This window comes from Carassius auratus, chromosome 5, assembly GCF_003368295.1.
Source record: "Carassius auratus strain Wakin chromosome 5, ASM336829v1, whole genome shotgun sequence".
Lineage (NCBI taxonomy): Eukaryota > Metazoa > Chordata > Actinopteri > Cypriniformes > Cyprinidae > Carassius > Carassius auratus.
In genome coordinates, this window is record NC_039247.1 from 8,269,209 (window position 1) to 8,284,856 (window position 15,648).

At 34.0% G+C, this 15,648-nt stretch overlaps 1 protein-coding gene across 1 annotated transcript in view; it reads left to right on the forward strand.

Annotated features, from left to right (window-relative positions):
* Window positions 1-15,288, forward strand: part of LOC113073341 (ras-specific guanine nucleotide-releasing factor RalGPS1-like) — a 105,894-nt gene extending 90,606 nt beyond the window's left edge. The window contains exons 12-20 of the mRNA XM_026246268.1: window positions 7,004-7,130; window positions 8,575-8,726; window positions 9,530-9,578; window positions 10,990-11,070; window positions 12,776-12,881; window positions 13,505-13,597; window positions 13,777-13,882; window positions 13,958-14,049; window positions 14,893-15,288. Of these exons, the coding sequence (XP_026102053.1) occupies window positions 7,004-7,130; window positions 8,575-8,726; window positions 9,530-9,578; window positions 10,990-11,070; window positions 12,776-12,881; window positions 13,505-13,597; window positions 13,777-13,882; window positions 13,958-14,049; window positions 14,893-14,922 (836 nt within the window). The 3' untranslated portion in view covers window positions 14,923-15,288. The remainder of the gene's footprint in view (window positions 1-7,003; window positions 7,131-8,574; window positions 8,727-9,529; window positions 9,579-10,989; window positions 11,071-12,775; window positions 12,882-13,504; window positions 13,598-13,776; window positions 13,883-13,957; window positions 14,050-14,892) is intronic.
* Window positions 15,289-15,648: the final 360 nt, after the last annotated feature.

Consider the following 15,648-nt stretch of genomic DNA (forward strand, 5'->3'; position numbering starts at 1 on the left):
AGCAATGCTTTGAACGACCTTCTCAAGCTCCAGCGACAATATTAAAACACTAATATTGGGAAATATTATTATACTGTAATATATTTTAAAAAACTGAATTTTCAGCATCATTACTCCAGTCTTCAGTGTCACACGATCCTTCAGAAATCATTCTACTATGCCAAATAATTAATAAAAAAATACATTTATAGAAACTCGGATACTTTTTTTTCAGGGTTCTTTGAGGAATGAACAAAATTCAAAAGAACACCATTTATTTGAAGCAAAAATCTTTTGTAACATAAATTAAATATACATTTATTTAATTACATTTATTAGTAAATATACATTTATTTAGTGTCTCTTTTGATTAATTTAATGCATCCTTGCCGAATATAACTATTCATTTTTTCCTAAAAATATAAATGAAAATATATAATATATATAATATATAATACCTCATATATAATTTAATTTACTATATGTTACTTGCATTTAAAAGTTTTGAATCCTATAGACAACAGTGACTGTTTGGAATTATACTTCCTCTGATTAAAAAAAAAAAGTTTTATATAATTCATAAATAATTGGCATAATCGAAAAAACTAAATTGCTCAGTGCTAAACTATACTCATTTATTTTTATCAAAATTTTCATCATAGATTGTATAATTACATATTTTCTAATGTTTTGTTTAGGGATTTAGTTTACCATGAATTTACTATGGTTGGTAATAATTATAATAATTGTTCACAAAATTTGTACTAGCCCGAATTACCTTGTGTGTTTTGGCCTACTGCTTACATGAGCACATTTGTGCTGAGATTGAACAAACAATAGTCGATTAGCTTAATGTGCTATATCACCACATAATCATTAACTCCTCTAATTGAGGTACTTTTGGTTTATAGACAGCCAAAAACAGTAATGAGATTACTTTATAACACATATATCTGAACGTTTAATGTGTGAATGTGAGCCATGTAATGAACTTATACAGTAGGTGTGGATTTCTAGTCCTCTTTGAACTGCTCAAAACCGTATATTGTAAATATTGTACGTTATATACTGTCATTATACAACGTCTACTCTCATTCCAAGCCCAGAAGTGAACGTCTAGAACATTTGTAGTCAGAAAGTTTTCCATTTTTATATAAAGACGTCAACATTTTTCCCCTATGAAGGATCATGTCCATCTAAATATCACCACCAGATGATCTGACCGAGTGTAATATATCACAGCGGTCTGGGAGACTGGGACCGTTTGGCTTTTGATGTGTCATTTTTTCCTTTTCATTTTATTCTCGAATGCCAGTGCGTGACAGGAAGCATTGTTTGGTGTATATATATGGCCTCGTGGAGGACTGGGGGGACAAGGTCTTTCCTAAAGTCTCAGGGTGGCTGGCTGTTATGTAACCTGATAGATGTATTTGTGAGGACATCCAGCCGAGGACATGAGATCTTGCCACGACACTCAGGCCAGAAACAGAGCAAAACATGGAACAGCCATTCAGACACACCTACGCTCTCTTTATGATGACCATTTCTCACATTCAAGAATCGTAGTAAAGTCATCAGAAGTATGAAAGCCAGTCTGAAGTATGATGTAAGACCGATCAAAACCAATGTCCAAGTCGTCTAGATTCCAGCTCTGCTCTTTCTACGTGTTCATAGGATGCTTTTTAAACACTACTGAATTTATGTTAGCATTAGATAAAACAATAAAACACTGGATGGATAAAAGAACAATAGTTGAATAGAACAAAAGAAGAATGGATGGATGATAGAATGATAGGGAAAGAACAATAGACGTATAGAACGATGGATGAATGGATGGATGGATATACCAGTAGATGGATGGATGGGTGTAGATGGATAGAAGAATGATGAAAGGATTGATGATAGATGGATTAACCAATAGAAGGATGGATAATAGATTGTTAAACCAATAGAAGGATTGCAGAATGTACTGATGGATGATAGAATAATAGATAGATAATGAGAAGAATTGTAGAATGATAGATGAAAAGAACAATTGATGGATAGAATGATGGATGGATGATGGATGGATAAATCAATTAAAGGATGGATGGATGAATGGATGGATGGATATACCAGTAGATGGATGGATGGGTGATAGAATGGTAGATGGATAAACGAATGATGAAAGGATGAATTATAGATGGATTAACCAATAGAAGGATGGATGATAGATTGTTAAACCTATAGAAGGATGGAAGAATGTATGGATGGATGATAGAATAATAGATAGATCATTAGAAGAATGGTAGAATGATAGATGAAAAGAAAAATAGATGGATAGAACGATGGATGGATGGATGATAGCTGGATAAACCAATTAATGTAGGGATGATAAACTAGAAGGATGGATTGATGGATGGATAAACCAGTAGATGGATGGATGGATGGAACGGACGATAGAATAAATGGATAGAACAATAGATAGATAGAAGAATGGATGAATGCATGGATGGATGGATGGATTTACCAAAAGAAGGATGGATGGATGGATGGATGGATCGATCGATGGATGGATGGGTGGATGGACGATAGAATAAATGATAGAACAATAGATAGATAGAAGAATGGATGGATGCATGGACGGATGGATGGATATACCAAAAGAAAGATGGATGGATGGATGGATTGTTAAACCAATATAAGGATGGATGGATGGATGGATGGACGATAGAATAAATGATAGAACAATAGATAGATAGAAGAATGGATGGATGCATGGATGGATGGATGGATATACCAAAAGAAGGATGGATGGATGGATGATAGCTGGATAAACCAATTAATGTAGGGATGATAAACTAGAAGGATGGATTGATGGATGGATAAACCAGTAGATGGATGGATGGATGGAACGGACGATAGAATAAATGGATAGAACAATAGATAGATAGAAGAATGGATGGATGCATGGATGGATGGATGGATTTACCAAAAGAAGGATGGATGGATGGATGGATGGATGGATTGTTAAACCAATATAAGGATGGATGGATGGATGGATGGACGATAGAATAAATGATAGAACAATAGATAGATAGAAGAATGGATGGATGCATGGATGGATGGATGGATATACCAAAAGAAGGATGGATGGATGGATGGATGGATTGTTAAGCCAATATAAGGATGGATGGATGGATGGATGGATGGATGGATGATAGAATGATAGATAGATCATTAGATGGGTGGATGGATAAAAGAATGGTAGATGGGTAGAACAATAGAAGAATGTATGGATGGATGAATGGATTGATGGATGATAGAATGATAGATGGAAGGAACAGTAGAGGGGAAGGATGGATGGATGATAGAAAGATAGTTGAACAGAACAATATAATGACGGAAGGAAGATAGAAATATAGATGGACAGAACAATAGAAGAATGGATGGATGATAAAACGATAATACGATGGATGGATAGACTGATAGACAGATGTGTAGATGGGAAAGTCCAGGCTGTGTGTGAACATACTGTAACTGTTGCTCTGTGTCACACACATGCACAATATTTCTCAAATGCATCACGGAGAAACTATTATTATCTGCAAGCAGCCGGTTACGTTCATGTTTGTAACAGCAGATCTTAATCACAATCAGACCCATGACAGAGACGTCTCAAGCTCACATGCGCTGCTCTGGATGCTGTTCTCAGCTCTGCACACTGTGTTTCCCTGTCATCATTTGGTTTTGTGCATACACTAATATTCAAAAGTGAAGGGGTGAGTTTTATTCAACGAGGACGTATTAAATTGATCAAAAGTGACAGTAAAGACTTCTATTTCAAATAAAATATTTTCTTTTGAATCCTTGAGCAGCAGATCACCATATTAGAATGATTTTTGCAGATCATGTGACACTGAAGACTGGAGAAATGATGCAGAAATACAGCTTTGATCACAAAAATAAATTACATTTGAAAATACATTACAATAGAAATCAGTTATTCTGAATAGAAATATTATTTCACAATATTGCTGATTTTACTGTATTTTTGATCAAATAAGTGCAGCCTTGGTGAAGAGAAAAGGCTTTAACGTCACCTAAATCTCTCATTTAGTTGTAAAAAGAGTTTAGTTTTCATACGTACAGTTTGACCCACACACAGGAACATGTGGCTAAAAATATGAATTAGCGCGTATAGACTGGGCCAGATGGATTACTAACATCACATGTACTGCTAAACTCAAAGTGTGTCTGACATTCACTTTTAATAGAGGAAAGTAAAGAGAGATTTGGAGTCAGCAGGTGCAGAAGACACCAGACAAACACATTTAGAAAACATTATTCTCCTAACAACGTCTTAAATGTTTAAGTACTAAACACTGGAGTCACTTGAGTACTTTAATATTGACTTTTAAAGCATGGTAAACTTTTTGGAGTAGCTGAGTACAAAATAAGACAGAATGTCCTATGAAGGTGAGAGGCCAATTGATTGACCTGCAATTGCATTCAGTGTCACCTATGCTCTAAATATTAGTTATTTAATAATGTATGCCTTTCCAGTAGAACCTGCATAATATCTGTGCAAACACAGTTTGAGAAAGTCATTTGAGTTCTGGAAGAGATGCAGCCGCTCTGTAGTTTCCCCGAGTGCTGCCAGTTTTCCCTCTGAAGCTTGAAAATCATAGTCTTTTGCCACATTTTGTTTCAAGGCAGGAAATTATGAATTAGAGATTAAATCAGGACATAACAACGGTCGGATTCGATCCTGGGTGTCCCAAAAAGCACCACAGTTCAATGTATGGAGGACATTTTCTACTGTAACTGCAAAGAATTGAAGTATGGAGTTAATTTTTGTAGTGGTCAAGCTGACATATAAGCCATTGTTTAATTATTATTATTTTCTTTTTTTAGTTTAAGACCCAAAAATGTCATGCAGGGGACTTTTATTTTGAAGTGCTGAGAGCCCAGCAACTCAAGAAGCAAAAATCTGTCATTTATTTTACAGATACTTTTTATAAAGTTCAATTTTTTCTTTAAATGCACACATTTTGAAATAGTTTGCATTCAAATCTTTTAGTAAATATTGTTTTTTTATTGCAATAGAAAACTGACTTTTTATTTGCAATCTTTTTTATTTACCATATAGCTCACGTTGCTCTCAAGTATGTTTGATTGCCTAAAAAAGACACAAGCGTAGCTCCATACCACAAATAACATGTTTCATTTTATATTTAATTGCTGATACTACTTAAAAATTCCATGAACATCTGCTTCAAATCAGATCTCTCCCCATCATGCAGCTTTCATTGTCAGATGGAATATCCGCTCCGAATGTGGCGTTCAGTTCATGAGCTGGTAGTCAGACTCATTAATGAAGCTTTTAATGAGAACCTTTAATAAGGTGTAAAGCAGACTGATCAGTGTGTAAGGCTCCAGTCGCTCCATTAAATGTGTCTTCTTGTGTGTAAGTGTCTCAGCATGCCGCCCTACATTGTTTCCACTTTCCCATGATGCCTGAAGATATTTCCGTCCACTGTGTAGGCCTCTGTAATGAGCCCTTGAGTCTCTGGGATCGCATGTTTTGATTGGTTCATGCGATGAGATAGTTCACCCAAACATGAACTCACACTAGTTTGTGCTTCCAATCTATGACTGTCTTTCTGTGTCAAACGAAAAATATATTTTTGCAGAAAGTCATTGTTCAGAATGGCAGAATTTTTATTTTTGGATGAACTATCGCTTAAGTCATCGATGCGAATTTGTAAACTGTTCAGACTTTTCCGTTTAGCACAAATAACAGATACATGTATGCTCTATTTTGGATAAAAGCGTTTGCTAAATGCATATCTGCACTTATAAATAAGCTGAACTGCATCTGCATCATTAGTAACATGCCAAAGTATAGTACTGCTAAAAGAAAACTTCCTTCATTCTACGCATTGCTAATGGTTTTCCAAAAGAAAATGTAAATGAAAATTAGAAATGTTGCCTCAACAGCAAGTACTAAAATTGCAAAAAAAAAAAAAAAAAAAAAAAAAATGAACACCAAATAGAAAAAGAAAAAAAAAAAGATTTTAAAAAGAATAATAATGGCAAAAATGCACTGAGACTCAAATTGATATTAAAATGAAGACGGATATTATAAAAAGCTAATTCAAAATATGAATAAATACTATAATTTATATAGTATATTAATAATACTAAAAGGACACTGTTGCCATTTAAATGCAAAATGATATTAAAACTAAATGAAAGCTAAATAGAAATAAAATGAGAAAAGCACATAAAATTACTAATTAAAATAAAAAAGTTTAAAAATAAAAGCTAATTTAGAATGTTAATAAATACCATAGTATATAAATGATACGAAAATTACACTATCGGCATGTAAATGTAAAACAGGATAAAACTGATAATAAATGAAAGCTAAATATAAATATTAATATAACAAAAACTGACAAAAGCATACAACATAATGCTTAATACAAAAATTAAATCTGAAAATTTAAATAACTCAAATTTTATAAATATAATATTATATAAATAATATTAAAATAACCATCTAAATGGGAAAAAAAGCTGAAATAAAATAATGAATCAAAACCAAATACAAAAATAAAATGGCTAATACCTAGTCTAATATGCAAACTAAAAACATTTAAATAAAAATAAAGGGTTAATTCAAAATATGAATAAGTTCTATAATAGTATATAAACAGTACTAAAATACTTGTTCACTAAAGATATAGAGCTACTCTGTGCAGTAGAAGAGTCTCAGCTCAGAAAGCATGTGATTAAAAGATCACTGACTCACGGACAGCAACATGTGGATGCTGTTCCTCTGGGGATCCTCTGTGTTTTCCTCTCTCAGGACTGAGCTGAAGAGGACCAGAGAATGTTAACCTTTGTGTTGTGGCTGTGATTGCTAAAGCAGAGGCTCCTCTGACAGAGTCTCCATGTGTTTTTCTCTCATTATGTTTCACTGAGTGGCTGAGAACAATCAGAGAAAACTGATTCTGCTTTTCTCTCTTTCGTCCAGGTCCGTCTGAGTTGTCTTTATTGGTCAGGTATAAGCGACGGCCCACTTGCCCTGATACCACTGTGGGGGTTCACATCCCCACCCCTCTGCCCCCACGCCACAGGAAGAGCCACAGCCTCGGAAACACGTCTGTGTTGTCTCTTTTTACATGTACACACACACACACACACACACTTACATACTGTATTTTGATCAAAGGTTTGGGGTCAGTATGATTTCAGATAAAGAAAATAATTATTTTATTCAGCAAGGATGCATTAAATTAATCAAAATGGGAAAGATTAAATGCTGTTCTTTAAACTCTATATTCATCAAATTATATTGAATCATGCCTCAGTTTCAAAATAAATATAATTTATTTAAAGTCATGCATTTTGAAGTACAGAGGCCCAGCTTTCTGGAAGATTTAACGCATAAATGTGAAGATTTTAATTATTATTATTATTATTGCACTTCATGAATTATTCCATAAAACCCATAATTTTATATATATATATATATATATATATATATATATATATATAGGTGGGACTGTTTTGCTATTTTAGTGTAAATGAGATGCTATAGTAGTTTTATTAATATATTAGATTAGTTTTTATTTTTATATTTATCATTTTCTTTTTAACCTCTATAAATCTCTAGATTTTTTTTATTTTTTTTATTTAACCTTTATTTAACCAGGAAAGTCCCATTGAGGTTAAAAACCTCTTTTTCAAGGGAGTCCTGGCCAAGAGGCAGCAAAAACACAGTCAATTACATTTATAAAAGTTATACAATACAAATAATTAAAAACATTTGCAATTTAAACAGGTCATTTCAGGTTCTCTCAATCTGGACTTAAAAGCATTTAAGGAAATGAGTTCAGATAATTTCAAGTCTTTTTGCAAAAAGTTCCATGCAGAAGGAGCTGAGTAGACAAAAGCCCTTAGATAAACCTGTATAGTTGTTTTTTCTACCCAGTTTTAATTAGTTTTAGTATTTGAGTAAATCTAGTTAATCTAGGCAACTAATTAACACAAAAGGTTTATTTTTTTATATTTAATTCCACTTAACATTTATTAATTTATGTTAAGTAAAAAAAAAAAAAAAGGAAATAGGTTTAGAAGAATCCATCATCTGTATCTCAGTTTTTTTTTTATATATATATAAAGCAGCACAACTGTTTTCAACATTGATAATAATCATAAATGTTTCTTGAGCAGCAAAACAGTATATTATTATAATTTCTGAAGATCATGTGACACTGAAGACTGGAGGAATGATGCTGAAAATACAGCGGAGCATCACAGAAATAAACAATATATATTCACATAGAAACAAGTTATTTTAAATTGTAAAAATATTTGACAAAATCACTGTTATACTGAATTTTTAATTAATCAAATGCAGCCTTGGTGAGCAAAAGAGACTTCTTTCAAAAACGTAAAAAAATCTTACCAACCTCAAAATTGAGTGTTAGTGTAACTGTATACTAAATGTCAAATATGCAGCACTCAAACAAACACACTCTACTCGTGGTGTTGCACAATCTCATGCCTCATGATGGTTTTCTGACTCTCTCTCTCTCGCAGTATGATGTGGCATTTCAGTTTGGTGGAGAGTAAAAGTGCGCCGTTCCCCATAGAGAAACCACGTCACCTGCTGGACGACAGCTTCCTGGAGTCCCAGAGTCCAGCGAGGAACAACCCACACACCTCATCTGTGTCCAACGGCGTCTCGATAGGTATCAGCTCAAGCTGTGGCGCTTTACCAAAGCCCTGCACATCCTATCAAAGGAATGTTACGGGTTTAGTGCATCTCTGTGGCATGATATTGATTACTGCTTAAAATCATTTAGAATTAGCCCTCAGAAATACATAAAAAATGGTTTTGAGTAATGCACTTGGAAGTTAACTGAACCAGCACATGAAACGTGAAGCTTTTATATTATTGTTAAAGCACTTACATGAATTAGTTGTATGGTTGTTTTTACGCACATTGTTTCAAAGCACCTTTACAGAAAATCTTGAAGTTTACAGCATTATATCTTAATATCTTCATGCCTTATAGTTGCATTTAGCAGATTAGAGCTGGAGACAATTGCATTTTGCATGTTGTGACATTATAAGCAATCAAGCAGATATGCAAGCAGATATAAAGCATAGACGTTAGATTTCTGGAATCATTGCATGTCTTGCATGCATTGTGCAAAAGGAATATAACTGCCATTATGTCGCAATGGGAACAGAGTTGAAAGCCTAAATATAACTTTGTAATACTGAGTGTTTCTACCACACAAATCCCATGCAAACTCATGCAATGAAGTCTTGTGGCTTTCAGTGTTTTTTAATGCCTGACCCAGTGCACTTCCTTATTACAAGGAAATGAGAGACAAGTCGAAATTATTTTGTCTTGTCGACTTCTAATGAAGTTATTAAAATAACACTTTGATAAAACTGCATGTCTTCATTGTTTTAAGTGCGGCCGCAGGAATGTCTTTGTGCTAATGAAACGGTTGTGAGGTTTTTTTGGTTTGTGTTTTCTCAGGCAGCAGTCAGAGTTCGTTGTGTGATGATCTTCCTCCAGGACTCGAGAGGTGAGACTCTGTCTGTCTTATCATGTGTTTGTGTTTAAACATCACATTGCAGCTTTAGTATGACTTACTCCGGTCATTCTAGAGGAAAACACAACTATAATGAGAAAAGAAAGGTTTTCCTGGCCTGGCAGTCTGAGACAAAAGGAAATGTTTAGCTGATGTTCAAGCTGCTCTGTTCCATGCAATAAAAGCAGAAAGTGACTAAGAGCTTTCAAGCACCAGAACTTTGCACTAGTCTTCAGTTTGCACAAGTTCTATGTTTTGGAACATTTGATTTCTTGGGATATTGTGCACAAATCATATGAGCTGTGAAATTGTGCTTAAGTTGAGTCATCACTGTACTGTGTGATGTTTGAATTGCATGTAAAAGAGAAAGTGAGTCTTCATTATGTGAAGTATCCACATATTTAACATTTGCACAGATTCCGTATATATATATATATTTTTTTTCAATCAGTCAGTGTATGTGCTCAAAATATATTTAGGTCCAAATGTAAGATTTATGTATGGCATTTGAAACTAATAAACTGAATGTGATGCAAATTTGTCAACTAATATATACATAAATTAAACCGATTAGATTTATGCACAATAATTTTAAATTCACAATAACCAGATTTATTTATCATCAAAAAATATCCAAATTGTTTCGATTTTTATGTGATTTTTCTACAGCTATCCATGTTTTAACCATGTTCATAATTTTTAACTGCAAAGACAGTAAACAGACTTATATGGAAATGGGATCAAAATAAATAAATAAGGTAACTATGATTTTTTTATCTCATGATTTTGACTTTTCTATTTGGCAAATTTTTCTCACAAGTCTGCAAAGATATAAACTCAGAATTGTGAAATAAAAAATGCACAATTATGTTTTAATTTTTTTATTCCATGAGACCAAAAAAAAAGGTTTTTTTACAGAATTCTGAGAAAAAAAAAGTCTGAATTAAGAGACGTAAATTTTGATTTAAATCTGAATTTAAAATGCAATTCTGATTTATATAAAGACAGAATTTTCAAATGAAAATGTTACAATTAAACTTTTTTTATGATAGAAATAAGCTTCCATTTTTTATTTATTTAATATTTTTTGCTGATTGTAAGCCATTTGAATTAATGCATTTTGAAACCACAGCATTTGAATTATTTCAAATATATGCATAAAATTTGTAATAAAGTACGCCTTTTTATTTTTTTTGAGTGCAGAAATTTGACCTGTTTCTTGTTTAACACATGTTTAACATGTATGACTGACAAACGTGCATCGCATTAAGTTTATTAGTTTAAAACTGTGAAATAAAATGGATGAAAATTTGATATGGAATTCAATAGAGAAATGTAGGCCTTAATACCGGTTTGAGTGTAGTGTCAGTATCAGTCAAACTCATTGTAGTGAATGTGCAAACAGGGGCCGCATGAAGGCGACTCTGGGCCCTAACTGGAGGGTTCCTCTCCGCAGCTCCCCCAGAGGACGCAGCCATGGCCACAAGTACAAACCCCTGCCAGGGTCAAAGGTCACCTCCTCCATTCCTCTGGGGCATGGGTTCACCTGTCTTGACATGGAGCGTCTCCTCTTTAACATTCCAGTCTCACTCTCTTTTCTGGTTTATTCTGAAGACTGTCATGTCCGCCATCTGTTCTCTCTTTACCAGACATCAGATTGCCATCATTTCAGGATGTTTATCGTACAGAATTACTGTATTTATAGAAGAGAAAGGCTCCGTTCCAGAACCTAACCAGCTAGTTTACGGCCCACCGTCCTGTCCTGTCTACCTAGACGGCTTCCTTCAGCATCCTAACTAGTGTGACACTCTACATGGACAGCATTCAGATAGAGATCCTCTCATTTACATTCACATTCACTCATTTAGCACAGGGCTTTTCAAACTGAGGCTCTGTAGAAACATTAAAAAAAAAAAAAGATATTAAATGAGGAAACTGTTTAAAATAAACAATAACAATCACAATTAGGTTGAAGTAAACAAATAATACAAATATAAAAATAAATAAAAATGAAAGATTACACACCAAATTATTTATTAAAAAATAAATAAATAAATACATTTATAACAATTAGGTGAAATTAAAATAAAGAAATGAATGAGATTAAAATAAATAATAAGAATTAGGTTCAAATATATATATCATAAAAAATAGATTAAAAAAATTAATGAATTAGATGAATGAGTGAATTTGATTAAAAATAAAAAAAATGGAAAAAATGATTTAAATGCATCTAAACTGTACAGAACTAAAGTGAGTAGGAAAAACTATATAATGTAATATAATTAAATCAGATTTTAAAGCAGATTAAAAAATATTAAGAAAGAGATTTTAAATCAAAATATAAATATAAAAATTGTAAAAAATAAAAAAAAACTTTATTTAAATAATGCAGTACAGGATTATAGTCTATTTTCCAAATACACATATTTATAATAATATTTTTTTTAACTTTATAAATGAGTTCTTTATACATACAAATGTAAAACTGCCTTTAAAATCATATGGTGTCTGTGGCCTCTGGAAGATTGAAAAAGATGATTTTTAAGGCTTTTATTCAAAGGGTCTTTGATTGTGTTGTGTAGTTGAATGAAGATGAAAACAATGCGTGACATACATGAGGAGACTCGACAGAGTAACATTGATTATATAATGATGGTATAATAAAAAATGATTGATTTTCTAGCCATTCATAATGTATTAAAACAATGGATTTGATTGATAGTGCAGGTTTTAACTGGAACGTCAGATTTTAAATGATCTTCTAAACATTTTAACGTCTAATGTGGAGTAACACACTTGAGGAATTTGGCACGAATAGAATATTTTAAAGGCTGTATTATTATACAGTTTACATTTGTCTTTATATTGAGAGTGTGCATATGAAAATGCATCCTACATAGGTTTCTAAGCAGAGACGATGTGTTCGGGTGTTTTCTGGGTGAAGGGAACCTTTCTGTCCTGCATCAGCGCTCTCTTTACTCTCTCAGACTCACACTTCACCTCAGCATGAGCTCTCCAGCAGCTCCATCACATCCTCAGCAGATGTGAGCAGGAACATCTGCTCTCTGAGGCCTCATTACATGCTATGAGAAGCAACAGCACACACACACACACACACACACATACACACACACGGGCTGCTGTTGTTTTTGAGGAGGTGTTGGGCTAATGTGATTCCCTCTGTGCAGTCCGTCAGTAGCAGAGTCCAGTCTGGCTCATGGAGAGTCAGGAGGAGTCACGATGCAGGGACCGCTGAAGAGGAAAACCCTGCTGAAGGAGGGCAGGAAACCCAAGGTGAACAGGAAGGGAACAAAAATGTTTAAATATTTGCCAATGTTCAGTATATAAATATATGCATTTGCTTTGAATTGATGCATGCATGACTTTCACGGCTCCAGAAACTGTACTATAGATGTCAGCTTGAAGATTGCATGTTTATAAGAGGCCCAGAATATATTTTAAATATTTGGTAAAGGTTTCATGACATTCAAGAGATATTAAAAGCATCCTGAACAAACAACTTTTAATAAAAATCTGGTGTGTGTCCCCTGTGGCTTTGAATGAACAGAATATTTGACTCAGGACTCCATCTAGTGGTCAACACGAACAAACACAAAACATCTAAAAAAGATCATTCCTCATCTAAAACAAAACAAAAAAATACAAAATTAATGTAAATACCAGGATTTCTTTATATTTACATTTATGCATTTAGCAGATGCTTCTATCCAAAGGTAAACGTTTGATCAGTGCATGCATTCCCTGCTTGAACATTGATGTTTGCACCACGTTCTCTTGTTTGAGCTACAGTAATTTCCCTGGATCTTTATATAGTGCGAGTGTTTCCCAGTTTAGTGCATGTGGATCTGAGTTGAGTTTGCATCATGTTTGTGTGTCGTGTGGTGTTTTGTTGTCAGCTCTCCTCGTGGACGCGCTATTGGATCACACTTTCTGGTTCCACTCTCTTATTCCACGAATCCAAAGCCCTGCGAGCCACAGAACGGAAACATGTGAGTGATGCAATGAATCTCACTGCAGTTCTGTACTTTTATTACAAATAAATACACTTTATTCAAGTTTATTGTAAATAAATAAAAAATGGCAACATTAATGGAGACATATTTAATTTTTTAAGATGAAAAACGAGTAATTTGACCTTTGCTGTAATCTCACTGTGTGTAACACACAGTACAAGTCTTCGGCGTGTAAGAAAGTGTGTGTTGTGGGCTGGATGGTGGTGCTGCCGGATGATCCGACTCAACCCAACATCTTTCAGCTCAGCCATCCTGACAAAGGTAAACCTGTAGTGCTTTTACATGACAAATCTATTCATTCTTATATGATTGTATCCACATGCCTGTGTTTCTCAGGGAACGTTTACAAGTTTCAGACGAGTGATCGGTTCACTGCGATCATGTGGCACAGACACCTGGACGAGACCTGTCGCAGGAGAAGACCTCAGGTATCAATCATCACTGATTCACTTGTTTCCACACACTTAGCTTCTGATAGGACGGGAGAGCATGAACTAAATATTTATTTTCACAATAATGACACCCGTATTGTATTCATAACCAATGAATGATGCTGTAAGTCTGGAATCAATGCAAAAATGGTATAACGTTATGAACACTTAGGGTAATGTTTTAATATTTTATTGTTTGAATATGTGTTTTAGATTTATTTATATACATATGTACGTGCACAATATAAATACACCATTGTTCAAAAGTCTGTAAGATTTTTGTTGTGTTTTTTAAAAAAGGAAATTAATGCTTTTATTCAAAGAGGATGCATTAAAATGAGTAAATACATTAATAATGTTTCAAAAGATTCCATTTCATATAAATGCTGTTATTTTCAACTTTCTGTTCATAAAAGAATCCACATAAATATATGAAGCAGCATAACTGTTTTCAACATTGATAATAATCAGAAATAAAGTTTATTGAGCAGCAAATCAGCATATTATTATGATTTCTGAAGATCATGTGACACTGAAGACTGGAGGAATGATGCTGAAAATACAGCTTTGATCATAGAAATAAATTACATTTTATAATATATTCACATAGAACCCAGTTATTTTAAATTGAAATAATATTTCACAATATTGCTGTTTTTACTGTATTTTTAATCAAATAAATGCAGTCTTGGTGAGCAGAAGACACAAAAATCTTACCCAGACTTTTGAATGTTAGTGCATAGGTTTATATTACCTGATATGTATTTAATATTTTTTTTAAAAATGCAGCACGTTGTGTCATTGTTCAGCTACTGAGAACTACTCTTTCTGCTCTCGTAGATACCAGCGAATCTCATGACGTTTGAGTAAACAGACTTGTGTAACTCTGAAGACATTTATAAAGTGCCGAAGGCCTACAGAGATCGAGAAGAACGTGTTTGGTTCAGCAAAAGGACGAAGAAAGAGCAAAAAGGACTCGCTCTGATCCGCTGACCCTCCACGAGCCCCACGGACACATCTAACATCAGGATGTGTTTCAGAGCCGGACGTGGAGGTGTGCACACTAGTATGTGGTACAGTGGGAAGACAGGTGAATCTGGACCCTTACAGCTCCATCATGTCTTCACAGTGGAGACTTTTGCATCTCAAGGTGTTTGTGTGGCTTCAGTGAAGTACATTGAAGGACATCAGAAGCTCGAGATGGGATTTTTGTGCTGATATAAGTGAGTTTCAATGTGAAAGAGAAATCATGCAGCCTGTAGCATATAATAATAAAAAGCCAAACGGACGTGCATTTGCTCCTACAGAGAGCTGTAACAAAACAAACCACCGATGAAGACCTAAACCAGCTAATGAGACTCACTGGTTAAGAGCCGGTTAGTTACAGACTAATCATACGGTGATTTTTATCTCTGGTTAATGTTATGATGCGATGATGCTGCTTGAAGGAGGTTTGTGTGACTCGCTAACATCAGGGATTTCTGTTTTAGTGGTTTTATACTGATGAAAGCTTGTTTTGGGCTTTAAGTATTAACAGATTATTAGGCCTTTCCTGTCAAATGAAGGTTTTTTCACAACTTAAACCAGCTGAAACAT